General features: G+C 31.7%; 2 protein-coding genes across 10 annotated transcripts in view; one reads left to right on the top strand and one right to left on the bottom strand.

Annotated features, from left to right (window-relative positions):
* CalpC (calpain C) overlaps positions 1–355 on the top strand; it is a 99,056-nt gene extending 98,701 nt beyond the window's left edge. Inside the window, exons 17-18 of the mRNA XM_074119643.1 lie at positions 5–63; positions 141–355. Coding sequence (XP_073975744.1) covers positions 5–63; positions 141–167 — 86 coding nt within the window. The 3' untranslated portion in view covers positions 168–355. The remainder of the gene's footprint in view (positions 1–4; positions 64–140) is intronic.
* Positions 356–1,594: 1,239 nt separating this feature from the next.
* Positions 1,595–26,530, bottom strand: MEP-1 (zinc finger protein MEP-1). 9 transcript variants are annotated; one of them, XR_012455723.1, is made up of 12 exons: positions 26,389–26,530; positions 19,147–19,236; positions 16,739–19,065; positions 16,037–16,301; positions 13,965–14,039; positions 11,929–12,014; positions 9,813–10,022; positions 7,992–8,219; positions 7,503–7,721; positions 5,701–5,811; positions 5,529–5,595; positions 1,595–1,766 (listed from the first exon to the last, which is right to left on the bottom strand). XR_012455723.1 is itself a non-coding variant. In XM_074119632.1 (11 exons), exons 2-11 carry the CDS (start codon positions 19,217–19,219, stop codon positions 5,590–5,592), a joined length of 3,600 nt encoding a protein of 1,199 aa, XP_073975733.1. In that variant the 5' UTR covers positions 19,220–19,236; positions 26,389–26,530; the 3' UTR covers positions 4,315–5,589. The 9 variants fall into 9 exon arrangements, 5 of the variants coding, with proteins under 5 accessions (XP_073975733.1, XP_073975731.1, XP_073975735.1 ...); XR_012455724.1 differs by lacking the exon at positions 1,595–1,766 and adding an exon at positions 5,921–5,948 and having other exon boundaries at positions 4,315–5,595; XR_012455721.1 differs by having other exon boundaries at positions 5,453–5,811.
* Positions 26,531–27,413: the final 883 nt, after the last annotated feature.

The raw sequence follows: 27,413 nt of genomic DNA, 5'->3' as shown, positions 1-27,413 counted from the left end.
TAAGGTATATTTGAATCCAGAGATCCACTCCAAAATGGCAATATCAAGCTTAGTATATCAGAGGTATTACTATAGTAACATCATTAATTCCTAACTTTCTTTTTTATATAATTTAATAATTATCTTCACTTCTTTTGCAGTGGTTAAGATCTGCTTTAATTTGCTGATATAAACTTTAAAATGAATAAATTATTTTTTTTGTAAATAATATGTAAATTATTATATGTAATTTATATGTACAAAAAGTTTCTTCGTTGTAAAATGTATTTTTAATTTTTTTTTGTTTAATGAATTGTTCATTTGTAAATATTAACCTCTTTGAAAATGTTATTCAATAAACCATATTTGTTTTTAATTTTGATTTTTCCCACTTAACAAAATATAATAATAAGAAGAAGAAAAAAGAATAATGAAATTATATAAAATTAGTTTCCGGACTTTTAAAATATACCATTAAATTAATAGTCACATTAATCACCTCTGCGCGATACTTTTTCTGGGTTAGGTCTTGACGCTGTTTGCTTTTTGCAGATCTGCTCTTGCATTTCTTCAAATTTTGAAACTTTCTGTTAACTAATGTTCTTCAATTGTAGCAACGCTTTTAATGTCTGTTAACATTCCTCCTAACTACTGTTTCAATTCTATCACTTTAAATTGAAACTTTTTTCTAAAAAATTGGTTAAGTAGGTTTTGGGAAAAGTATATTTGGTGGTACATATTATATGTATTAAAGGAGCAGCTTAGAGCGGTGCTTAAAGTTGCGGTTCTTGCGACCCTACATGGAAAGAAATGTACTCTTCTGGTAATCTTATATTTAACACTTCAAAATTGAGTTCTCGCCGGAAATACAAAGTCTGAAGACTTCTAAATATGAAAATTATGTTTTTTGTCTTTGTTCTACATGTGAACAGAATAATTCTAAAAGAAAATCGTAGAAATCTCAAACTTTTTCTATTTTAGTACCACTGTCGCTGGCGTACTGAGTCCGAGAAGTACCTACCTAAAGTGATTTCATGTTGCAATTTTTTCAGCTATTCATGAATTTTTTGAAAGTGGTTCCTACGATTTTATTTAAACTCCGTATACTACTACTATCAAGATGTCTTCTTTTTTAGTAATTTTTGTAGTTTTTTAAAAAGTTATTTAGTAATTTACAATTCTTATATACAATAAGAAAATAGTGAAGATATATATTTATGGTTACGTTCAGCATAACTGGTTCAAGGAGTGGGCTGAGGAACATAGATTGAACACCTCTAAAACTGACCTTGAAACTAAATTAAATTAAATTAAAACTACCAAATTTGAAAGATTAGTGATGAAGTTGCATGTGGCAGTATGTTTCAAGTGACCGCACGTTAAAAGAAAAGTGTTCTTCAATGATAGCAGAAAATTGGTTATTTAATTGCAAATTAATAGCAACAAAGATTGTTTTTTGTTCAATTCCAATTAAGTGCTTCAAAAATGTAGAACATTGAAGATTTATTTAATAGTTTTATTTTTTTTCTAGCGCCTCTCAACTTCATAGTATAAATAAAATATTTTTTGTTTCAAAAAAGAGTAAATAGTTGTGGTTAACGTTGTGTTCAACATGTCTTTCTGAAGAACGTTTAATGAAATGTAAAAAATACAAAGTATTAAATTTGTTTTATCTAAATTCAAAAAGATACTAAATAAAACAAGATTATTCGCAGATATGGTACAGGTTAAAATTTTTGGCGTTTCTATGTTTTACATTATTTACGATTTTTCTTGATCGGCCAGACCTGAAAAAAGAAATGTATGAATTCAATAAAATTGCCAAAAAGTAAATGATAATTGTAAATTAGGATTTTTTTTTTAGACAAAACTGAATTTGGAAGAAAATCATTAATATTTTAGATAACAGAAACCCATTATAAACCATTACAGAAAATAAATATTGACTTAGAATCGTAGAGATTTAAGCTTAAGATTTATCAGAATGGTATGATCAAAAACTATTCTGCAATTAAACTAACATTTGAAGGTCAAATAATCTTTTTGAACTGCCAGTAACTTCAAGTGAATATCACTCGAATAAAATTAAAAATGGGGATTTATCCACCATAGTTTTTATGGCCTTTCTCTCTTTCCAGTGATTGTAATGCAGACAGGGTAAAGAAACCGTTTCTTTTCTATCTTCACAGCTTGCATTGACGCCCCACTATTGAACACCTTAAAGATATGTTTCTGATCCTATCTTGTGAAAAAGGCATAAAACCCAATTCAAGTTGGACAACCGGCTCATTATTCCTACAATACTGTTCACTCAAGTAGGTGCTGATGAGCACACCACTTCCAAATGAGACACTTAGCTATAACGTCAATCATCATGAACTTCATCATAGAAAGTTAGAGTAGAGAAGAACAGTATCATGAAAGAAGACGACTATTGCAATCAAGTAGGTTTAAATGAAGTAGAGAAAACAACTTTCACCGTAAAGAATACTTTTCATTGAAACGTAAGTATAGAAGACAGACACGAAAGTGCCTGCCGACTGTGCGAGATAGTCCATTTTTTTTTAGATAAAATGAGTGTATAAAATTTATATTGCTAAATTTAATAGTTGCGTTACGTAATATACAATTATTGATTTTAAACAACTTATGTCATAAAACATCTTCAGAATCCATAAAGGTCGCCGCTTTGTTAGTGAATTATTAAGAGAAATGTGTTGAAGTGCACGATGGTCCTATTAAGTGACGACAAGAAGTGAATGGTCCTTTGACGCCCCTCTATAGAACATCTTATAGAGATGTTTGCTGATCCTATCTTATGAATAAGGCATAAAACCCAATTCAAGTTTGATGACTGGCCTATTATTTCTACTATACACTGTTCACTCAATTAGGTGCTGATGAGTATACCACATCCATAACTTTAAGTAACACCCTTATATAAAGGTTTCGGTTCACAAGATATTTCTGGTCAACTAAAGGAAATCTTCAACGATTCATTATTTTTTAAGTATTTTAAGAAGTAATGTTAATTAAAAGTAACTCTAAGAAGTTGATTATTCGTAGAGTTGTTCCAGTAAAAATTAGCAAAATTAATTAAAAGTAGTAGTTATTTTTTCATCAATATTTTTTTTATTTTTGTAATTCTAGAGGAAGTATGCAAAACACGACTCAAGATCTTTTTGTGTTTTTAACGTAAACCTATAAACGTAAATTTAATATACAAATCTTCCAAAGCACTAAAGTCAAAACGTTAAAAAAAATAAAAAATACAAGGTCTAAAAAAAAGTACATTTAAGTATGTAAAAGCGAAATACCATTACTAAACATCACGAAATCTCCGAAACCTTAAGAACTACAAAATTGAAATAGGACCTCAGGTTATAAGTTATGCAAGGTACGGTAAGGTTTTTGAAAATTATGTCTGACGGTGAAATTGAAAAATACATTTTTCAAAAGAAATACCCATAGCATGAACACCCACCCTTTTGCTGTTCTTATGAATGTTTGATAATCCGGCACTTGCCTGCAACTATAGCGATTAAACAGTAAGACAATGAAGCGCGATTAATCATTGCCTCTCTTGTGAGCCTACCACTTTGAATTCATACGTCTGTAGTTCTCCATAAGGTGTGCAGGGACAGTTTGAAAATTGGTGGCATAAATATGAGGCGTGGCGCTTAGTTTGTTGTACGTCGCGTACTACGGTAATTTCATCTACAGCCTAGTCACTCTCTAACCAAACAAAAAACCGAATCTGGTGTTCTCAAGTAACGTCCTGATCACTTAATCTGAGAAATTGAAAGTCGACGCTTGGCTAGTTATTAGCCTGAGTAAATAGACTAGACTAACAGCCATGATTGGTGGTTGGTTCAATAGGCGAAATGACAATTTCCTTTGACGTTATTTGTAATTTGACTCGTTTGAACTGCTGTTTGAGACGTACTCAAGTGTATTCCAGCATTGGTTTATGGAAAGTTATAAATTGTTTTAAAATAGAATGGCATTCCAATCATTAATCCACACAAACGAGTCATAATAATAAAAAAAATAAATAATAATTAAAAAAAAATATTCCGTAGAGATGCGCGGATTTTCACCTAGAGTCTGTCTACATAATTGACAGAAAATTAAGGCAAGATCAGATTAAGTCAAACATTCTTGCGAGTCTAGAGGAGCACGTTCAAAGCAAAACTTATTAACTCATGCTCCTTCCTGCTAAAAAAGCTACAAGTGTGTGATGTATTCTAAAAAAAACAAAAAAAAAAACAGTTTTTGATAGAATGTTATGGATTTAAGGGGTATTGGATAGGTATAAAATTTAGTTCAAAACTGTTTAAAATATTATATGCTTTATTGGACTATTTTTTTTATTTTTTATTTATTTATTTTTTTTATCAAACAAATCACAAACCTCCCATTAAGAAGAAATAAAAATAAAAAAGAAAAGTAAGAAAAAAAAGGCTTTCCCAGTGTGAGAATCAAATTACATAAATAGGAGAAATGTACTTTACGCACAACTAAAACATTGCACTTGAAATAATTAATTTGTCTTTGAACTACATATATTTATATAAACAAAAAAAAAAAAAAAATTACACAAAGTAAAGGCCGATTGAAGGTTCGAAAAGCTCTCTACAAAAACACTTTTTTTTTAAATGAACTTTTATTTAAAAGTTTATTACTATCACTGGAATTATCGCACTTTATTTTTTTTCTTAATTAAAAATAACTATAAAAATTATTCACATGGGAGGTTCATAAAAGTGCCACAAGCATATCGAATTTGAGAAAGTGTTCGTTATGCCTATCCGGGGGGGGCCGATTCGTATATGATTTTGCCCCTGCACTTGAGAACGGATTGTACAAATAATTCAAATATATTTATACTATATACAAGACGATCCAAAATGAACGTACACACCTGTAAGTATGTAGCAGTTTTTTTTTAAATATTTTTTTTTTTTGTGTATTAAAGTTGCTTTAGGTAAAATTTTGATTACTGAGAATCAAACTTTAATTTTAGCCTCAACTTTACAAGTGCAAGTGCAAAAGCAAAAATATTAACTAACTCGTTTTTTTTTTTTTTTTTTATGTTTTCTTTTTTTAAATTGTTTATCTATGAAATAATACAAATAGCTACCATTTACCCATAGAGGAGAAATGTATAAGAAATTTTTCTATTGAATATAGTACATACATTTTTCATATCTACAAGAGAACTATGTTTATTCCTTTGTTTTTCTATAAAAATAATATATAGACCGAATGTTCAGTTATAAATTACAATCCTGTCTATTGTACAATGAGGTTTTTTTTTTTTTAAGGGTAAGAAATAATTTTTTTTTTTGCTGTAATAATGATTTTTTTTTCTTTTTCATGTACATATATTAATATAAAAAATATATAATTACACCACATAACTTAAAAATTGTTAAGAACTAAAATAATATATTAATTATTTAACACTTACTTAGCGATATATGTACAAATAAGTGAATTTAACTTATTCAATATATAAGTAATGTCATATTTTGTTTCTGATTTACCTTCATTGGTTTTAATTATTATAAACAGGGATATTTTCACGAGAATTTACCACTAGCATATTTACATCTGGAAAATAAAATTCGTTAAATGTTTACTAACACTATGTTTTATATAATCTTAATCTTACGATTTTATTTAATAATATGGATTAGTGGCTCTGTAATTACTTACTTTGCTAGACTTAGATGGTATAGTTTGAGATTTCGTTTTAGTTCTCGCTGAAGGCTGAGGTATTATCGTAATTTCGTCGTTTATTTTCAACGGTTTTAGCAAGGAATCACTCTGAAATTTAAAAGAAAAATTTATCACTTATGTTAATAATTTCTATAAAAAACTAAAAAAATTGTATTAAAAAAAAAAAATACACATATTAACTTCACAATACGATTACCTCTACGATTAAATATACCCAGTGCTTGCTACAAATAATGATTTCTAATCAAAATTTTGATCATATACAAAACCAGTAAACATCTAAATCGATTGATAAAAAAAAGAAAGATGTAATCAATTTGCCCTTAACAGCAATTTTTATGTCCATTGCAGAGTATTACTGTCAGTATTTGTTACTAAAGGCTCTCTTGGGCCAGTTTAAGCACTCTCTGCATGAACTTAATTTATTTTATTTATTTATTTAAATGTAATTTAGAAATCCACATCAAAAGGATAAAGGCAATATAAAATTTACTTTAGATGTATATGTACATATAGTAAGATGGATTTTTACAAAAGAAAGCAGCTATGATGTCAGACATTTGCCTGAATTATTACACATTCTTTCGGAAAATACAAGGTCATGTTTAATGGGACTTTTCGAAGTAACTTTGGGTTCTTCCACAAAGGATAATTAATACAGTAACACAGAATTATGAAATTCAAAAGTTAGAAAAAGTGGTCAAGATTTAAAAGATGATTAAAGCCAAGTACGCTCAGCAAATAGAAACTGTCTAAGCAGCTGAGTTTACAACGTGCGTTCATGAACTCAGGATTCATTCTTTCACTTTTCACGACTTATTCTACTCATCACTCATATTCGCAAATTGTTTTGGAATATTAGTTCCCAAGTTAGTTAATTTAAGATTAATTTGCGTTTTTTCTTAAGTGTTAATGGTAATACTTTTTTTTTTCTATTTAGCCCTTCAGACTTCTTAAACAAATCTAAATTTCTGTTCATATTTATAAATTAATAGCAACTTATAAATTTTATTATCGTGGCTGTCTGAATTCATCGACATCAACCTCGTCTACAATCTACAGCTAACAACACATTTGCAGCAAAACATGAAATTCCAAATACAGATGAAAAGTAGAAGGAAGTCAATTATCTGAGTGTTTTTTACTTTTATAGACATTTTGGGCTTTTAGTAAAATGTTAATGACGCAACCATGGAGAGTATAATAATCACAATCGATTTTAAATTACACGATGCTTAGAAATCATAAAGGTTGAGAAAATTATTTTACGGATATTATTTAAACTTAAAATAAATGCCTTTATCCTTTTGACAAGGAACAAACCAACAAATAACACACATAAAACTTCAAATTAACGACTAAGAATAGATATATTTTATGTAAGCTTGGTAAAGTTAGCACTTTTTTGTAAAAACTAACCACAATTCTAAGTAACATATGTAATAATCAATTCCACTTTGATGAACTCATATTTTTCACAAAGACAATTAAAAAATATAATAATTTCGACATTGTGCAACTGAGCGAAATTAGACATGACGGTACACCCGTACCGAATTATCACTTGATCAGAAACACAATGTGTCAAATGAAAGCTTTCTAGGAATTTATTAGATTAAAGTAGAAAACTAATTTTTAGTTAAATAATACTTGCGATGGGCTAAACTATTGTAATAACTAAGATGGGTAGGGGCTGATTCTTGATTATTTTTTTAAATCAAATATTTCCAATAACTTAAAAACTCTACAAAAATAATAAATTAAAAAGTTATTAATACCTGAGAGGTTCCGCTAGTAGAAGGCTGTGATGCTGAGGAAGGTTTCTTGTCCATGACCCTCTTAGCTACCACACTATGGGCTGAGTATACGTGATTTTCAAACTGTTTGTACATGCCAAACGTTGCAGTACAAACTGTACATTTATACGAGAGATGTGCTGGCTTTAGAGACATATTGTGATCCCGAGCAACATGATTCAAAAGCTTCCACTGGTATACCTGTTCACAAGCAAGAACATAATTACAACTCCTGAATTTATTAAAGTAAAAGAATTGTGAATGATTTTTTTTTTTTAATCAATTCATTTATAATATATATTTATATAATCGCAATGCATTGTAAATTGTAAATTTTTAAATAGAATTCGAATTGGTCAAGCAGATGGACTGCTGTCCATGCTTTGGGTACATATGATTTACTGGTTATAATATTATGTATAAATTAATTAAAAATAAAACAATTATTATTATTATAACTGCAATGCTTACCCTTCCACAAACTGGGCATCGTCCACCATCTTTGCCTTTATTGGCAGCTTCTTGCATACTAGAAGTTACCAGCCCATGGCTACCAAGTAAGTGTCGCTCTAATCCTTGATCAGTGAAAAACCTAAACTGGCACTTCTGACAGTTCAACGGAGGCCTATTATAGATCATTTTAGGATGGATTTTGACCTTGTGTATCCACTGCATGTGATTGCGCAGCTGCTCCAAATCCTGATTACAAAATTAAAGAAGTAAGTTAAAAATTAATATTTTTTTTCGGATGTAATTTGATGGATAGAGCATTCTTTATTATTTGCGTGTGTGAATGAGAGATAGTGACCTATTTTTCCATGCAAATTTTCAAATACCAACTACTAACTTCAATGTCAAGGACGTAGGCGCCTAGCAAACTTTGATTAATCTTATTTTGGTAAAATATTTCAGAGATGAACAATTGACTAAGAGAATTTAATCTTCTATCAAATTTAAAATTAAATATTTAAATCGTATAACATTTGTTGATTAAATTAGATACCACTTACTGAATCTTCCAAGAACCACAAAACCGTACATTTTTCAGTTTTATAATTACACAATCATAAGACAATTAACACCAGCAGGGATAGTTATGTGTAAAGTTAAATGGTTAAATTCTGCAACCCCTTGGGCAAATTCTAGCTCACAACCCAATTCAAAGTAAAATGCGACCAAGATTTGAAAGATGGACGAATCAGCGCCTCTATGTTGTGTGTTTTTATGTACGCTCTAAAAAGCAGTCGCGATATTATTTATCCTCTGTTAGGAAAAACAGACAGCAATCATCAATAAATTGTAATTTATCAGTCTCAAAGCTTTCAGACGTTTGATTTAATTCATTTTATAAAAATCTATGAATTTTGTTAAATCTCTTTTTCTTTTCTTTTTTTTACTAGAAATAACGTTATTGTTAGATATAACAGTTCCAAAGTGTGACTTTAAAATGTGGGTTGTCTAAGGTTGATCGTTTCCTCTGAATTAATGTGTATCTAGTATTAAATGTATGTAATATAATCCCCTTCCAAGAATATAGTACTATATCTCAGAATAACGGCGTTATTACATTATCTTACACTACGCTTTCTAGTCTATCTTCTAATTTAGTGCACTCATTTCTTCTGCCTCTTCAAACGACTTAATGGAACTTTGAGAGAAAGTTATTTTTTGTATTACTTGTTGCTGGATTATTTCCCTTATTCGGTAGGAGAGCCTAAGTGATAAACCTAGTAATTAATAGTAGTGTCTAAAAAGTCTTTCGCGTTTTATGCAGTACTTAGAACACCCTTTCGTGTTGGATCTCGAAGGGCGAGCTGTCACTCTATTCATCACAAAAAGCGGGAACAATAATTCATCGGCCGAAACATCTATGGACAACAGAAAAGATCTTCTGCAGCGTTAATTCATGGCTACCAAATGTAATGAGATTTCTTAAAAATTAATAAGTTTGAGTTTGAACTACTTCCCCAATTAGTTATGTCCCAGACAAGCTGACTACCACCTACTCCGATTAATGGCTCATCATTTGATGAGAAATAAATTTCTTTATTAAAATGATGTAAATGCAGGATGAACTGTATCTTTGCCTTTAAAAATTCTTCAAAGAATCTTCTTGATACTAAACGAGGAACTGGATTTATGGCACAAAGGTGAGTTTGTGTAGTTTTACTTTGAAAAATGGTTGGTAAGCTTTAATTTTTAACACCAATCAGGGTAAAAATAATACAAAAAACAAACTGACACTTCTGTATCTTGTAATTAATAAATTTAAATTAATTTTTTTTTTTTTACCTTTATGTACCCATCGCAAATTTCACAGATAACGAAAGTGGTCTTGGCTGAACCAGGAGGTCTTCCAGGTTTAGCAAGGTGTGACTGTGGGGACGGCTGTTGCACAGGAGGTGCAGTAGGTTGACGTGGCAATGGAGTAATAGATATGCTTGGCTGTTGTAGTAACTTAGCTGTCGCATTGGCCGCCACCGCAGCGGCACTCGGTCCTTTCTGCAAAATAAAATATTTTTGTCTTAATTGCACTTGAAATTTGCACAGTAAAAAATATTTTTACATCTTAAAACAAACAAATATATAAAATGATTTCATTTAAAAAAAAAATTCATAATTTTCAAATATAAAACGCCGTCAATAAGCAGCACCACATTTGGAACTACAATTCAAATTTAATCTCTCTTTTTTTTTTTAAGGAAATGAAATATGAATGTTTTGTAGCCTCAATTAAAAAATCTTGGACATTATTCATAATCTATATTAATACAATCAAAGTAATTATACAGTCTTGGAACAAATGTTTCGCAAATTTACCTGTACGGTGAAAGCATTATCAAATCTTAGATATGCAGGTAAGTTGGAATTGGTAATTGATTCCTTGCTTCAATGAACCAGATGGTAGGAAAGTAAGTTTAGCAATTTATTTCGCAAAATCAATCATATTGCAAACTAATGAGCCAAGCTTTGTAGCAAGCAAATGTGCTTTTTGAATTATTGTATCCGCAGTGATTACAGTGCAGTAACACCGTCAAGTATGATGTTAAGCAACTTGGGAGTTTTTCCAGTTGATGGTTGTTATATGATTTATAAAAAAAAAAACCTCAATTTTAGTGGAGGGGATTATCATTATTGAAACATGAGTTCAGATTGTCATTAGAATAAATATTTTATGATTAGTAGTGACTCGGACAACTCCCGTTCCAACGGTCAACGGAGACAATATGAAGCCTTGTTCATAACCAGGATTGAGGTAACCTTTAGCGTTATAACTCATTATTACTATGCTGAGAAGTGGGTAAGGGGAGTTACTGGAACAATATTTGAAGATATTTGGCGTAAGGATATGGAACGTACAGCGCAAGGGAGCTAGATATTCTAGAGTGCTGTTACTCTTTTCCTTTTTCGTCTAAATACACGGCGATATGCGAAGGATGGATGGCACAAGGAAGACTTTCTCGAAAATGGAGCGTCCGAGTGAGTACCTACAAACTGGGCGCCCATCGGAGTTAAGTAGCGTTGTTTTAATTAATGTGGGCATAAGAGGGCATTGGACTCCCTTAGACCCCTTTAGAAATGAAGAATAGTGGAGATACCCCTTCTCTTGGCAGGTGGGTCATTAAAACTTGTAAGAAATCCGTCATTCCAATCTGCCGGTTCTCCTCTTTTCCTGAGATTTCCCAGAGTGGACACCAGGTTTTAGGATAGAATATGCCCTAAATGAGAGATTGGAGGATGTAACTAGCGCCAGGGAGTAGTTATATTAGTCTGTTGCTCGCCGATCCCTGAAATTACTCCCAGAAAACTAGTCTGGATGCTTACCAGGGCAGGAAGGGTTTGTATCATCTTTAGAACATTCCCAACCTGTTAGTTTATGGCCGATATTGGAATATCTGGGAAGGATTTTGCTTAAGTATCAGTATTGTATAGGACACTAGAAAGATTATACCTGACTTCGGCTCCCTTCCCTTCCAAAACTTCGCTCAAGAACTTTATGATTTAGGGAAGATTTTTTAATCTGTGAGGCATTGAGGGCGTGGGGCACGTGGAGAGCCCTCGCGTTTCTTCGAGAGCTACAGCACTTTAAGTGATAGAAAACAATATACCCTATCCCTTACTAACGGCTCCCTCTTTTTCTCGAACACCAGGGTGAATTGTTTCAACACCAGGACTGCAGCAGGGTCTCAATGGACACTAGGGAAATACTGCAGATCTATTTAAAATGGCTGTATAGAAAACCTCGACAATAAAAAGACTGGGAATCAGTCGTAGGAGGATGTTTTTTTTCTAAAATACTAAAATTAATAAAAAAAAATACACCCAAAATTTAAGTTAGAAAAATTGCCGTAATCCCCAAAAAGTTTCTTTAATGCAGAAAGATAGTAAAAATATAAAATTCACTTACCGGGTACAAACTATTGCCCATTTGGTATGGGGTAGGTAGAAGTACTTGAGGTTGAGCATTTGATCCTGATGGCCTAAACACCATTCCTGCAATCATAATTTTCGTTTATTAGTTACACACAAAATCTATATCTTAAAAGAGAAAAGGAAATCACTCCTCCCAAATTAGGAAGGCACCAATAAAAATAAAAAAAGCCAAAAAAAATGAATTTCATTTTTCAAAATTTTTATTTCTTAGGATCCTAGAATGACATTTGTCATTCTAGTGTACTGAAATATTATATAGAAGATATTAGTTTCCTAAAAAATTAAAATACTTTCATATTAATTAAGCCATCACTTAAATATCACTACTGTTGCTCTTTCTAAGCGTAATCTCGAGCAACAGCAATCAATACGTGCCTATTACAAATAACCTTGGGTAATCTCCTTTCTTGGATGGAATAATGACTGTGCGATGCGAACTGTAAATGCAGAATGAAAGGATTAAATGAAAAAATACAGGAACTAAAAATTTGTGAGCGACACATGACAAGATGCTCTAATACTATAAACTCTTGGGTCACCAGAAAATGAATGATTTTGTATTTATTAATTTTTTTTGTGGCGCATCGACTGCTGATGTACTCAATTGCACGGAGTAAAAACAAATTTATTAAAAATAAAGTAATGGTCTTCTGGAAAGCACATTTAGTAAGGCTATCAAGATAAGAAAGTATCAGCATCTATAGCTAATACAAGCCCCTGAAATAATTCTGGAATAAAATAAGGGCAGAAAACTGAGACTTTTATTGTCTAAATACTTCACAGAGACCTAGCAGCAGCAATTAAGTTCCTTCGTAAAAATAAAAAAAGCTTTGGGATATATATTTTACAGAAGCTGCAAGAAAGGCAATGGAAAGATTCGATTAAATATTATATCAGGTCGAGGTAATTTTTTAAAAAAGTAATCTCTTAAATTTATTTTAAAGGAAAATAAGAGAAACCCACTGCAAATAAAAGAATCCGTTAACATTATTTCAACATAGGGTACTTAATTACAAATTATCAGCTGTCTCCCATCTCAATAGATTTTCGAAATTGCCATTGATTTGGTTTTCTGAAACTTCAGCCAATCTCTCATCCTTTTCCTAACCAAAGATTAATCGCACAATACAAATAAATTATAACTTGAATGCTAATAAAATAAAATAAAAAAGTATAAAATCAGTAAAAAGTAAAATAAAGAAATGCTTTAAGTGCCATGAAGAAGGTAGATAACAAACTTATTTTTCTAAATAAAAGCTGAGGACAAAAAAAGAGAATCGAACCAAAATAAAAAAGCAGCTTTGCAATTCCTGGTTAAATGGACATCTTGATAGTCAGTCGATGATAACTGATAGGTGGCATGTGACACCTAAAATAACTCGCAAGTCCTGAATCCTTAGTCAAATTTTTAAACTTTCCATACAACACAATAAATGTGTTTTTTTGCTAGCTAAAGTAATTAAATAAAAACAAGAAAAAGAGGTAAATCATCAAACGGATGATACCTCAATTTTATTTTACAGGATATTATCTAGTCTTAAACAAGGCATGTTTTTTAGAGCGAAATATTTTATAAAGCTGGCTTAAATCTTTTGGAATTGACAAATTATTATTCACAATCTTTTAAAATACTTCTTAATTATCCAAGCCATTCCACTATTAGCATGCTAAAAAAAATAATTGTTACAAATAAACTTGCTGCAAGGAGCCTGCTTTTATAAGGACAATCTTCGTGCTTTTATTTGTTTTGTAAATAGAAGAGGCAACTTAAAAAATTAGCAGTTAATCATGCAAAAAATAAACTGAATTCTAAATTAGCTGTTAGTATTGGATTATGAATACCACATTCAATAGCATTTGGGTTTTGTTCCCTTATATTAAAATATATTGTTAATCCCCAAAAAAAGTGATCGTATTTTGTGAGAGTGGTTATCCAATTGTTTTTTTATTTTTTGAAAAAGAATTAAAACACAAAAGCAGGTATGTCTATTATTATGACCAAGAACATACCCCGTAAGGTTTCTTGGTATGGATATTGCAGTAGAATACTTCCTCTTACATCTCTTGGATCACCACTACTATTACCTATTTTACAAAACATACAAAATTTTAGTTTTGTGTAGGATTTTTTTTTTTTTTTAAAAAAATAAAGTTTGAGGAAAGAAATTTGAGATAGGGGATAAATGTGAACGGCCAAAATTCAAAGAGAAATTGAAAACAACATTTTAACATCTAATTTTTTTATAAGGGAACAAAAGCTATTTTATTTATTTTTGGTAATTTCAATAAACCACGTGAAACAATAATTTTAGCAGGACTATTATTAATAATTACATTAATGATGAATATCCTTGGCTTAACTAATAAAAAGAAATTAATGTATACGATTACAGCTGGAAATTTTTTGAAAGCGAATGTACCTATTGAAAAAAAGATGGCTTAACATGGAAAATATTATTTCCAGTACCGTGGATATAAAAATCTACAAAATTATTATATACATAATGATCTGTTTTTTAATTTTGTTGTTGTTGCTGATGAATAAGGACTTCAGGAAGAACTGAAAATAGAATTCGGGTGAATTTTAACATTGATTTGATAGTCAAGAACAAGAAAAAGTAAAAAAAAAAAAAGTTGAATTTATAACCTGAAATATTCCCTCCGAATGCCTTCTAAGTAAGAATCCTGGCCTGGTTTTGGTAACAACTCCAGGATAAGGCGATAAAGAAACGACTGTACAAGATGTTTTGTTAGTGATGTAGGATGAAACTAAAGCTACCACATAGATTATTTAACGATCAACAATTTTAATAGGAAGGGCACACGAGAAACTTAGGGAAGTAATCGGGATAAGCGAAAAATTAACGATTCCATTCTGAAGTCAAGCCATTTTTAAGATTTCAACATCTGAAGTTGAGTACTCCAAATTTAATACTCTGATCTTTGCGTACAGAGTAGTTAAACGGAATCACCATTTTTATCAGTAGAAGCTCATTTTAATGCTTCAAAGAAAGCTTGGAAGTAGGAGTATATTTCAATGACCAAAAAAAATTATGAAGACAGTACAAGATATTGATTTACTAGGTAGTACCAGCTACATTTTCAGTTCTGTGTTAGTCCATGCGAACATACTATTTCGGGAACATCGAGGAAAGGAGGGAACCAAATGGTAGTTCCTAGTGCAAACTTACTCCTTAAACATTCTGAAGAGAGCTTCCTCCAAGAGGATTCTAGGCTGGGAATGCCCCAAACTGCACAGACTCTCCAGGAAGCCATGATTTCAACGAGATCGTGATGCCATCTATTCCCAACACTCTAAGCTTGTTGCTTCCCCCTGATGTTCTAAAGATATCTACCTCAGATCCTAATAGAACCAGTCACTTCTAAGAAGTCGTATGGGAAAAGAAGTTTCTGGTAACCAGGTAATAACTTACTGGTGCTCCATCTAACCTCTTCACAAACTCCCTTCCCAGATATTTTAATCATCAATCGACTCGCCATTTGTCACCCAATGGTTTCAAAGAAAAGCAAAATTTGATATATACTTGTACACTTTTAGAGACAACAACAACTAACTAATTTCTGTTATTAACGCCTTTGGTAGTAAACAGTGGTCTTTGTCTCAAAGATACTATTGGTAGTTACGGGGTCACAATCTAAATGAAGGCCATGGACATACGATTTCAATTGTCTTCTATAATGGGAAGTTATATTTACAAAAAGATAAAAACATATTCTTCGATTCTCTAATATAGAACTGCCTAGAAAAATATTTCTGAATGTTGCTTCCCCAAATAATTAGAAGTAAATTAAACAAAATGGACAGAATTTCCAGAGTGTACTAAAGGGGAATGAAAACAAAGTCTTTCCAACAAATATTTCATAAACGACAAGTTATCAAAACAACACTGAAAGAAACAGTTCAAGACTATTTGAATTTTAATAATTTTGAACTATATCTGACTACAAAGTTAGCTGAAAATTGAAAAAGGAAAATTGTGACAAGTTCCCTGGTATAAAAAAAAAAAATTAAAAAAAAACAAAAAACTAAATTCCTCTAAAATAAGAAAAGTAAAGTCTACCTGGCCTCATTTGGGCGAGAGCCTTATTGTGATGAGGGGAAGACCTTCCTTCCGCAGGTAGGCCAGCTCTATTAATATAAATTGGCGGTCTCCCCCTACCCCTAGGAGCCAGGAGTGACTGTCCCGATGGAGTGGCAAGCCTACCCATCGGCACAGCCCCTCTTGGAGCTAGAGTTGGTTGGTAGAGGGAACCCCCTGTGAGAGCTGAACGGGCTCCTCGTACTCTAGGAATCTTTGCTGGTGGTTCCCAATCAAGTGGAGGTTCCTGTAAAAAGAAAAAAAAAAACAAGGTAATACTAATTCAAATTCATTTTTGACAAAATTACATTTTTTTTGGCATTAGCTGTTAACCATAGCTTAACACTTATTATTCCTACACGACCAAAAGTTGCCACTCCTGGCCGGTATTGGTCCCCCCTCGCACTAAGATTACATTTTAACTGAATATTAACACAAAAAGATCAGTCCGTAACAAAGGATTAAGATCATTATTGGATTGGGGCAATCTGTCTAACCAATAAAATAGAGAGAGATTGAATTATGCTACAGTCCCAAATGTCCTGTCTAGCTGTTTGATAACACTATTATTGTCTCTTTTGTGAGATGTAAAGTCAATTAATTCAAGCCATGAAAATCTAAATTCTTAATTTAAAAACCTATGATACTTTTAATAAAGAAAGAACAAAATAAAATTTAACTCACTTGATTCCTTTCGGGCTTGTATTTTTTAGCACAGGAAAGAAGATGACGGCTTAATTTTCCTTTTTGGTTATCTTCAAAGGGACAATTTGGACATTGATGGAATGCAGGGGCTCGTTCTAGTCTTCCTCTAACATTATGTTCTGCTTCCATGTGAAATAAAATATCATGAGGGCTTCTCACTTCTAACGTACAAAAGTTGCAACGGTAAACGTAGTTTCTCATATGAGGTGTTTCCAAGTGATGTGCCATTACTAATTCAGATTCAGTTTTGAAATTACATAATTTACATTTTTGCATTTCAAGTTTGTAATGTTTGTTAGTTTCTTTACTAAATTCTAAAGTCCTCAACAAAGAAGTGATAGCCATATGAACATCAGGAGGGCAATTCTTGCCATCTCTATCACGTTTACGCTTCTGATTTCTTAATAGATCAGTTTGAACATGTTCCTGCACTAAATTTACACCTATCTGCATAAAAAATTTGCCTAAAGCATTTTCAAAATATGATTCACTCTTTTTCTTTCCATCAGCCACTATTTCAATACTATCACTATCCTTTTTACTCGAAGAATCACTATCCTTACCCTCATCATCAGTTTCAGTATCACTTTTACCTTCACTTCTAGTTTTTTCTTCATTTGAATTCTTTTCTTCACTCTCTGCTTCTTCTGCTTCTTTAAGAGGCTTATCCTCGATCGTTTCACTAGCTTCTTTCTTCTCAGCTGCTACATCACTGTCTTTTTTATCCATTTCTTGATCTCTATCCTCTTTTTCGTCTTCATTAACAGTTTTACTGGTTTCTTGCGCACTTTTTTCTTGTGCTTCTTTCTCCTTTTTCTTTTTTTTCTCTTCTTTTTCTTGTTCTTTAATAACTTTTTCCATGTCTGTCACGAATTCCTTTAGAGAAGTGACAGGAGGTTTTTCATATACATATGGGACAATAAAAGAAGGTGCTTCCACAACATACATATCATCTGTCAAAGATGGCAATATAATCGGTTTAGGTTGAGCTTGTTGCTGTTGAGCAGCCAAAGCTGCTGCCTGATGTTGCGTAGACACAAGTGATGGCTTCACTCCTTTTGGCTGAAAACTGCTAGTCCCTACAGGTAGCATAGAAAAGCCACCTCTGCTTGAAGCTGTTACACTCATTTGAGGTAATGAAGTATGTTGCGATACTGGTACAGCACCCTTTCCAGAAAGAATTGAGTTTGTATCAATAATTACTAGTGTTGGCTCTTTTTTGCTGCCACGAGCTTGTTTACTTCCGGATGCAATTTCTACCAACTTCTTTGTATCGTTAACAACAATAGTTGTCTTCTTAGGGATCTTTTTCCTATCGTCAGCCAATGGGTCGGTTGGAATAATTTCTTCAACATCATCATCAGATTTTTTATCCAGTTCTTCAATATAAACGTCTTTGTCTGCATAGGATTTAGTTTTATTTAAATTTCTAGAACTTCGACGAGGTGTTATGTTGGTGATGGGTTGAACCTTTTTCTTCTTTGATGATTTTTCAGGAGTTATTTCTACTACTGAATCATCATCATCGTCTTCATCTCTTTCACGTTTTTTATCGGGCGTTTTTAAATCTAATGGTTCTTTATTGCTGGGTCCACCAGTAATAGTCACCACATCTACATCTTTATTCTTGTCTTCGTCTGCCTTTGAATTTTCTTTAGACTTATCATTAGACTCTATAGGTTTCTTTACTATTGTTATTTCAAGTGATCCACGAGCACTTATTTTTGTCAAATCTTCCAATTCTTTACTATAGGGTGTATTTACACTAATCCCTCCTATATTAACTGACAACTCTCTCTTGGTTTCAGTATTTTCAGAAGAACTACTGGTTGGTTTATTATGGGTAGATGATACTACCAATTCACTAGGTCCATTATCAACTTTTTCATTAAGTTCACTTTCAGACCTAACAAGCTCACTATCTACTTCTGTACACATTTTTTCAATTACAGGTTCTTTTCCTACTTGCGCGGCACTAGAAACTTCTTGTTCGTCACTAGAAGTTTCTTTAACTAAGTTAGAAGCTTCATCCACGGCACTGGAAACTTCATCATTAGCACTTACAGCTTCTTCCGTAGTACTAGAATTTTCTTCTTCTGCATCTTCTGTTTCCATTAGTTCATCTTGATCCTGTACACTGTGGTCAAAAGTTACTTTTTCAACTCCATTCTCATGTGAAGGCACTTTCAATGAAGATGGGATTTCCCCATTAGTGTGACAGTCTGACACATTTTCTATTTGTTCATCAGATGATCCAAATTCTTCATAAGAACCATTAACATCTCCATTTAACACTTTGACAACTTCTGTAAAATTCATAAATACATTATTGGAAGAAATTAGAAGTATAATAATAACATTACAAATGTTTTGTTCAAAATTCTTACCATCTTTAGAGGGATCCTGTGGCATCTGCTTGGCTGAAACATCCCGTTCTCGACATTCCTCAACAGATTCCATGTTATTTTATAGTTATGCTACAACAAATTCAGTACATTAGAAGAAATAAGCATAGATCAAATTAAGCTAAGTTAAACTCGAAAAATATGATTTATCTCTAAAACTTGAAAGGTTATTTTTGAAAAATCAGTAAGATCTAAGATGGATCGTACCAATATTTCTAAGAACCAAATATATAGGATACAGAAAGAAACCTAAGTCCGAAAAGAGAAATCTTTTGATTCATGTTTGGGATCCTTGGCAAGATAAGTAATAAAATGCATGTTAAGTTTCATAACTCATGTGAGCACTCAAATTTTGTTTGTCCAAGTAATAGAGCACATTTATTCTCAAAAATTATTAAAGGAAAAATTCAAAATGGCTGTCCTACTTCTTAATAGGCCTACCAGAAAAGCCCCAGTTTACATAGTACCAAATTTAGGATTTTTAAACATACCTTTTGAAGCTTAATCGCTTTAATTAAACCTATCTCACATCTTACACATTTAACAAATAAATAAGATATTTCTTTTTGGGTCTACGATTACACTAAAATGACTAGTTGGTAATAACCTATATGCAGTTAAAGGCTATGTTAACACTAAACATGAATTTTTCATTTAATGTTCAAATTGTGACACATATTGATCGGGCACATATATCAGTAAGCGTAATTGTTATTAACGAACACAATTTTAAATAAAAAGTTATCACAAAGTAACAATAAAACTTAGAAAACCTAACACGGACAATACGAGTGTACGCACAGTGCCATTTTGTAGTTACACTAAAGCCGGTAGAGGGCGCGTCGTTTCAACACTGAAAGTAAAGATTCAACGAAATAATTTTTTTATATATTTTTTTTTAAATATTGAACTTTTTTTTAAATTTATTTACTTAGAATTAAATATTATGGCATTAAATTAAACTATGAAAAAATATATAATATGGCAAACGCGTTTAATATTAAGGAAATTGTGACTTGTGGTAGAACTCCCGCCACCAGAAATTGCACTAGGATGAGTATGAAGGGATCTGGGGGAACGAAGGACAAGAAGCAGAGAGAGATAAACGTGATTCTGCTAGGAGAGATTTTAAGTATAAACACGCTAAATTTTATAAATATTTTAAACCGTTTTTTTTTAGAAAAACTCTAATTAACAAATCCAAATATTTCTTATCATTTTATGTCATTAGAAAAAAACGCATTTTTGAGAGAAAGTACGTATAAGATGCGTCGCCACAACAAACAATGTAACTACCTCAAAATGGCGTCTAAGATATGACTAGCAACAATGACGTAATATCGAAAAGTAATATAATGACGCAAGAAAAATAACATACTTCTAGAGATTAAAAACTCAAAAATGAACATGAGGAGAATTAGAAAATAAAATCTATCAAATTATACATATTAGCGAGTAAATTAAGTTCATTGAAACTTGAGAAAATTCATTGAAAATAATAAAAGTTAAGGTGATATCAAATTTTCTAAAAAAATAAACAAATAACAGATCTGCTTTTTCCTATAATGTTCCGAAACTTAATCAATAAGGTGTTGCTACAATTTGTCCCCATGGTAACGGCAATGCAGTGAAAAAAAAAAAAAAAGTATAATTTTATACAAATATGCATAAGATAAAATTTGCATCCTATATGGTTTTAATCAAAATTCTGGTCAAGATTAAATGAATGGCAAGTACAAATGACAATGACCCCGTTTTCACGGTCATTCTTCAAAGCAGAAGTGACGGGATTATCAACTGAAAGGGTTTACTCACATATATACATATATTGTGTGTACAAGTAACAAAAATTTAGGAGCCATTGAGTGATTGACACGTGATTAAAAAAAAAAAAAAAAAAAATCCAAAGTGTCGAATTTATCAAGCAATTTTTTTACTTTATTTAACGATGTTTTATTTACTTTATTTTATTTTATTTATTTATTTTTTAATTTAAGTGGCTCTACTCTAACAATAAACTGGGTCTGGGCGGTGCCCATTTGCCACCCAAACACCCCTTCGTACCCAGAAAATGGTTCAGTCCGATCGCCTATTATGTTATGTTCCTTTGGTTCTTCGCGCATGCGCCCAGATGCCTATTTTCTTATTCCTCTTCTTTCGTTTTCCATCCTCGGTCCCCCCACCTAATTTATACCCCCCACTAAGTAGTCTCTTCCTCTCCTTTTTATCCACTTTCGTTGTGCCACATAGTCCTCGCGCGCCAATTTTAAAAAAAAAGCAAGACCAAAGTCAAAAATTTCCAATTTGATTTTTTTTTGTAATTAGATGTGTTAAGAAACACTAGAAAGATTGAAACAGCTTTATGGTTTAAAAGGTACAAGTTTTTGAGAACTAGGAAATGATCTAGAAAGTAACAAGACAAGCCTCTAACCAAGATCTAGAGCGGACCTAATATGAAAAACAAATTACATTGGTCAACAAGAAATAAATCCAGAAGTTCAGATCTCTTTTTGCCTTTTACTAAATCTACTTTGTTTGAACCACAAAGGGCATCCCTAACAGCCCCTTACGATAACACACAAAAAGGATATGAAGTACAATAAGATAAAAGAATAACAATCGAATACTAACTGTAAAACAACAAATATCGAGTTAAATACGATTTTTTAGGAATTCACTCTTCAAAGTGTTTCAAGCACTTGAAGGTTACAAAATAAATAAAATGTTCATGAATAAGAGAAATTAAGTTAACCTGGTAGATAATATTAATAATATGGTTTGTTGCTTTAAAGTAGTTATGACGAAAGTTTATTAATCTTTGATTTAAATAATTAATAAACGACTTATTTGGAAAATCTGGGCGAAGGAACTTTAGAAGTAAAAAGGGGTTTCAGGATTGCAATTCATAAATGTTTTTGGCCTTAAATTAGACGAGGATAGATCGTTCGGCAATGGCCAAAGAATGTCTTTATCATAAACATTTTTTTTTTTTTATCAATACAGTAAAGTTTTGGGTAATGTTGATGCCCTTTATCAGGAAATTCTGTAAATTGATTACAGAATTTATAAATTATGGGAGGATATATTGATTAAGTGTAAAACTAAACAAGAAAGATGAAGAATATTGTCAATAAGCTTGAAGATGGCATAGTCCTTGGATTAAAAGTTCGGCAAAAATATATTTTAAAAAAATGCAGCAATTTAAAAAAACAAATTGAAAAATTAGAATATTTATATACCTAAAAATAGTCAAAAATATTGCTGCGGATTTGATTTTGACCATTTTACTATCCAGGATTCATCGCTCCAAGTTGTACGAGATACCTATTTATTTAAAATCATTGAAAGAAAGAAAAAAAAAAAATTACAACAGAAGAACATACGACTTCCTAAGGGAGCCAAAGCATTGCTATTTACTTCAATTTAATGCGAGGGAGCCTATTATCGTAGTTTCTCCAAATAGGCCCCATAAATTTAACCGCCAGAATAGTGGAACAGTTTAGAGGTAAGGCTAGCAAAGCTTAATAAGTATTGCGGTATTAGGTTTGATTTCAGGTCTAGGTTTTGGTTTTTACTTAATAGAAAATTATAGTAAAGTGGGTTTGCTAGTCTCGCCATTGTCCATTACCCCTAAATTGGTTGTTAGATTTAAACCCCCTCTTTGAAATTACAATGCTCTATATCTAGCGAGAGGGGAAGAGAAAATCGTATTGAGAGTGATATTGGATTTTCAACTATCTAACCAGAAAAACCAAAATTAACCATTATTCTCAAATGTAAGATAAATTTTTAAGAATATTTTCGTATTTTAAGGACCTCAAATTAACAATAAGAATTGGCAGATCAGAAGGAATGAGAACCTTAAATAAGGGCTCCCTAAGGACTTATCTAAACCGCACTTTTCTTGCTAATTATTCTTCCAATAAACGTTTAACAATGTGTTTTTACAAACTGTACATAAACGTCATTAAGCAATAAAATTTGTTCCAGAAATTTCTTAGTTTGACGAAAAGTAAAATCAGCAATTTGATACAAAAATACCGAGTGAGTGTTCAAAATTTTTTATTTTAATGTTTACCAATTCACCATTATTTATATTTTTTGAACTAAACTGTTAAACATTCTAATAATAATTCATGAATGACTAACATATCCAATTACAATTTTTTATAAATTCACTCATGAAAGAAAAATATTAGAAAAAAACTAGGAGCCAGAAATAGAATGAAAAAGCCTTTCAATAACAACACAAAACATCTACAACAATCTAGTGCATGAAAATTATGGTCCAAAGTTATTTTTATTTATAGAAATATATTTGTGTATCATTTATAAAGTTTCTTAGGTAATAATCGATTTTATAGCTGTGCCTTTGACCTGTTAAACAAAGTATATATATCGATTCTTAGACAATAATATCGATAATTATCACGATGCAGTTGGTAGTTTGGTGGGGGAAGATGAACTTGGTGTGCTACTAAAGTGAACCCAGAGAGTTGCCACATACTGTCTGTCTCTTGTATTATTTTTAAATTCAAAAAAAAAATCTGGTGTAAATAATATGACTTTCTTTTTATCTAATAATTAAAAAATTTTAATTGTATCTTCCAATCTAATAATTTTTATACATACTCTTCGTGTTGTCTATTAATCAGTTAGGACCGACATAAATGATAAGTGGGAATAGCAAATGGTAGTAACACTAACTCCCTTATCTATCGTAACTTCGTCAACATCCAAATTAGAATTCATATTTTGAAATTATCGCATCTAGGATGTGCATTTCAAGGAAGTAATTAAAAAAAACTGGGTCCTCTATGCCCACAAGTGAGCGTAGTTGTCTTATAGCCAACAGCAAAAGGACGAGAACGATCAAGCATATAAGGACAAATAAAAAAACCTTTAAAATTTTTGAAATGATATCTATTGCCAAGGCGCAAATAACCATAAAAACATCAATGTTCCAATCAAAAAAATATTTCCTCCAAATCACGTGGAAATAATTGTGAAGAATATATTTTTTATTTCTCTTTAATTAGTTTATTTATTTTGAAACTGCAATCCATGTACAACAAGCAAAAGAGATGAGAGATAAGGACATAGCGCAAATACACATACAAGTATACACTTACTATGCACTTACAACACGTGCACTTGCATGTGCACCAAGAGGTATGAGTAGAGTGAACGACGACCATCCAGTGATGGAAGCCGTTAGTTCGCCACGTTGGCAAGCTTACGCAGTAACCATCCTAGGGGAGATTGGCGTTATGTGTGAAATATTTAAAAGAAAAAAAAAAGTATTTATTTAATATAAGGACCAATTAATATAGTTTTGATAAATATCGATACAAAAAATAAAAATAGAAAGTACAATAAAGTAAGAAACCTTTCTATAACCTCTTACTTCCGGCTACCTTCAAATTAAAACTGTCAGGTAGGACAGTTATATAAGGGTTGATCGCCAGAAACTGCACGAAAAAGCGTAACGTTGAAAAACACACCCAACTTTGACAATTTTTTTTTTTCTCTTTTTCTATAAAAGATAAAATTCCCAAATTTTCTTTCAAAATATAGGGCAAATCCTCTCTTTATAACTGCAATATTTTTGTAACGACCCAGATCTGATAGATTTTTAGAAAAAAAAAGTTGCTGAAAATGAGCAAACCCTGGCTTTTTCAAAAAATTTTAAATAGCAATGCTATCAACATTTACCTAAATACGCTTAAGACGATGGAAACTACACCTTATTTCAAAGTGGCACATTTAGAGAAATGTCACTTTAAAAGTTGTGACACACTGAGAAGCTGCTAGCTAATTTCAAGATTCTCTAGTAAAGTTTACAAATAAAAGTGATAGGCATTAAGATGAAATTGTACCGCAAGTATAATGAAAATCGCTGGAACCAGTATTCCTGTTAATTCCCACTCTCATGTCTGTTGCAATCAGCAAATTTACTGGTTGCACGAATATTTTTCTGTAGTAAGTACTAAATTTCAAAAACAAAAGTTCAAAAAGGGTATGAATTAGTAAAAATAAAAAATTTAAAATAGTAGAAACATCGTAAACGTCGAAAAATAGTACGATTTTTATGCGAAGTTAAGAGAAAGCAGGAGATAGAAACAGGTCCTTAGGAAAACAGAAGGACATTCTGAAATTTCTTCTCAGCTGATCATCAAATTCTAAATGAGTTTGTTTGAGAGAAAGAAATTAAGGAGAGAAGGCTCAGAGAAAAGTTAAAGGAAAAAATAACGCATGACTTGAAAAGTACAAAAAAAAAATTTTAAAAAAACTAGAATAGCGATAGAAAGTTTCGCTGTGAATTCGAAGAGAGAGCCATAGAAGTAGGCTATACTGTTATTAATATCTGTCTAATTATATTGCACGCTAGGTGAATCCGTCCGGAAAAGTAATGATTTTAATTAACTGGCAAATTAGCCGAGGACAATATTTTAAATAAACGAATTTTATTAGTAGAATGATGTCCACAATTACCAGAAATAAGTTGAAGCTGCTTCTTAATAATTTTAAAAAAGTGTAATAAGAAGATGGAGTTCAACTTAATGGACCTAACTTTTATCGTAGGAGTTATTTTAAATTTAATAGAAAATAATGGAATAAATGGTAGTATTTAAAGGAATACGAAGATAATGGGGTCTAATAATCCTGTAAAGTTCAAAATTCCAGGATGTCTTCTTTTGGTTACGTAAACAGGAACTGTTAAAGAGAAAGGAACCGTCCTCAAAAGAAAATCTCGCAACTTTTAACAAAATCCTTAGCCCTTCATCAGTTTCATTTCAATCAATTACACATTGGATAGTTGCGATATGAGAGAAACTAAGCGTCCAAAAAGAGTTCCGCTAAAGGAGTAAGAAACTGGGCTACCGTGGATTGTCGGCGTAACAATCAATAAGGTTGTGACATGCATGTCTTCGGCCCTGAATTGAGATAATGTCGCCAAACAATGAAACGAAGTAGATAGAAAAGAAAAAACCCCTGGGGACCTCGTAAAAAAAAGAGCATGGCTGAATACTGGGCCAAAGTTCACCATAAGAAGTGCTGTGAAAAGGCTGAACAATCAAAGAAACCTACTAGCCATTTAAATACCCCTTAAACTTGCCAATCAATCCCTTAGGCTACAATGAATACAAAATGATGGTGCACCACTAAATTATAATCAAAAAAAATAAAAATAAATAATAAATAAAAGAGGAAAACTCTTACAATTATCTTCGTCTTCTTCGTCAAAAGATAAAACCAGTTTATTATGTTTCCGTTTAGGTCCGTTTTGTTTCTCTAAGGATCTTTTATTACTACTGACTTCTTTCTTTTCAGTATCTCCCAATTTCTTTGCAGGCTTCTTAAAGAGTACACGTCGATTTAAATCGGCAGGCGCCTCTTCCAATTCTACAATAACAAAACAAAAAAGCAAACAAAGTATTAAATAACAAATAACAAATGAAAAACGGATATATTTTAAATGGAACAAAGGAAATTAAAATAAACTATACGGTGAACATTTTTTCTTTTAAAATTTTCTAGCTGAAAACAAAATTATATACGATTAAAAATGATTATTTAGTAAATTTTATCAATGGGACAAATTTCAATTAAAATTTTTCCCCCAAAATTCTATTAGCTCATTATTATTTTTTTATCTTTAAAGTTGCCGGATGCCTTAATTAATAAAAATTTATATTTGATTTAGTTTACATATGTTTGGCGTTTTGGAATACGAGGCAATAAGAACAACAGCTGTAATAAGGCACTAAAAAAAATATAAGTAAAATAGAATTGAAAGCAAGTGGGATCTAGCTTTGACTGCGTTAATCGCTGTTAAGCGAGGCGCTATAGTGTTGACTGATAAAGGGTACTTCTCAGCATCATACACTGCTGCTAATGGAGCATCTAAACACACTCAACCCCAATTATCTGAAGACTGTCTCCACTAAACAAGATCTACACTACTAGGGCTGAAAACGAGAAAACTGTAGATTCAAAAAAGAATTAAGAGCGTCTTCCTTCTTGCGTTAGCAAAGCACTCCACATTTCTTCACTTTCAACACTGGTCAAAAATTATGACAATATTAATTGCACTTTTAGTGTTTCCATACATACAAACGTACTAATTAGTGAAAATAATAACAATTTTAATTTCGGCGTCATAGCCTGAATCAGTTGACGTATTTCAATACTTTCCAAGATTTTAACTAATTTACAAACGTTTATAATATCATATTCTTACAATG

The sequence above is a fragment of the Rhodnius prolixus genome, unplaced genomic scaffold (assembly GCF_049639745.1).
Source record: "Rhodnius prolixus isolate KJV_2025 unplaced genomic scaffold, Rpr scaffold_2, whole genome shotgun sequence".
NCBI lineage: Eukaryota > Metazoa > Arthropoda > Insecta > Hemiptera > Reduviidae > Rhodnius > Rhodnius prolixus.
Note: the sequence above shows the minus strand (reverse complement) of the source record. Positions and strands in the feature narration are given on the sequence as shown.

Coding starts and splice junctions, on each gene's coding strand:
- MEP-1 (XM_074119630.1), bottom strand. CDS start 19,219: ATGGAATCTGTTGAGGAATGTCGAGAACGGGATGTTTCAGCCAAGCAG. Junction 19,066..19,146: donor ACAGGATCCCTCTAAAGATG/GTAAGAATTTTG, acceptor TGAATTTTACAG/AAGTTGTCAAAGTGTTAAAT. Junction 8,220..9,812: donor TTTGCGATGGGTACATAAAG/GTAAAAAAAAAA, acceptor TTTTGTAATCAG/GATTTGGAGCAGCTGCGCAA.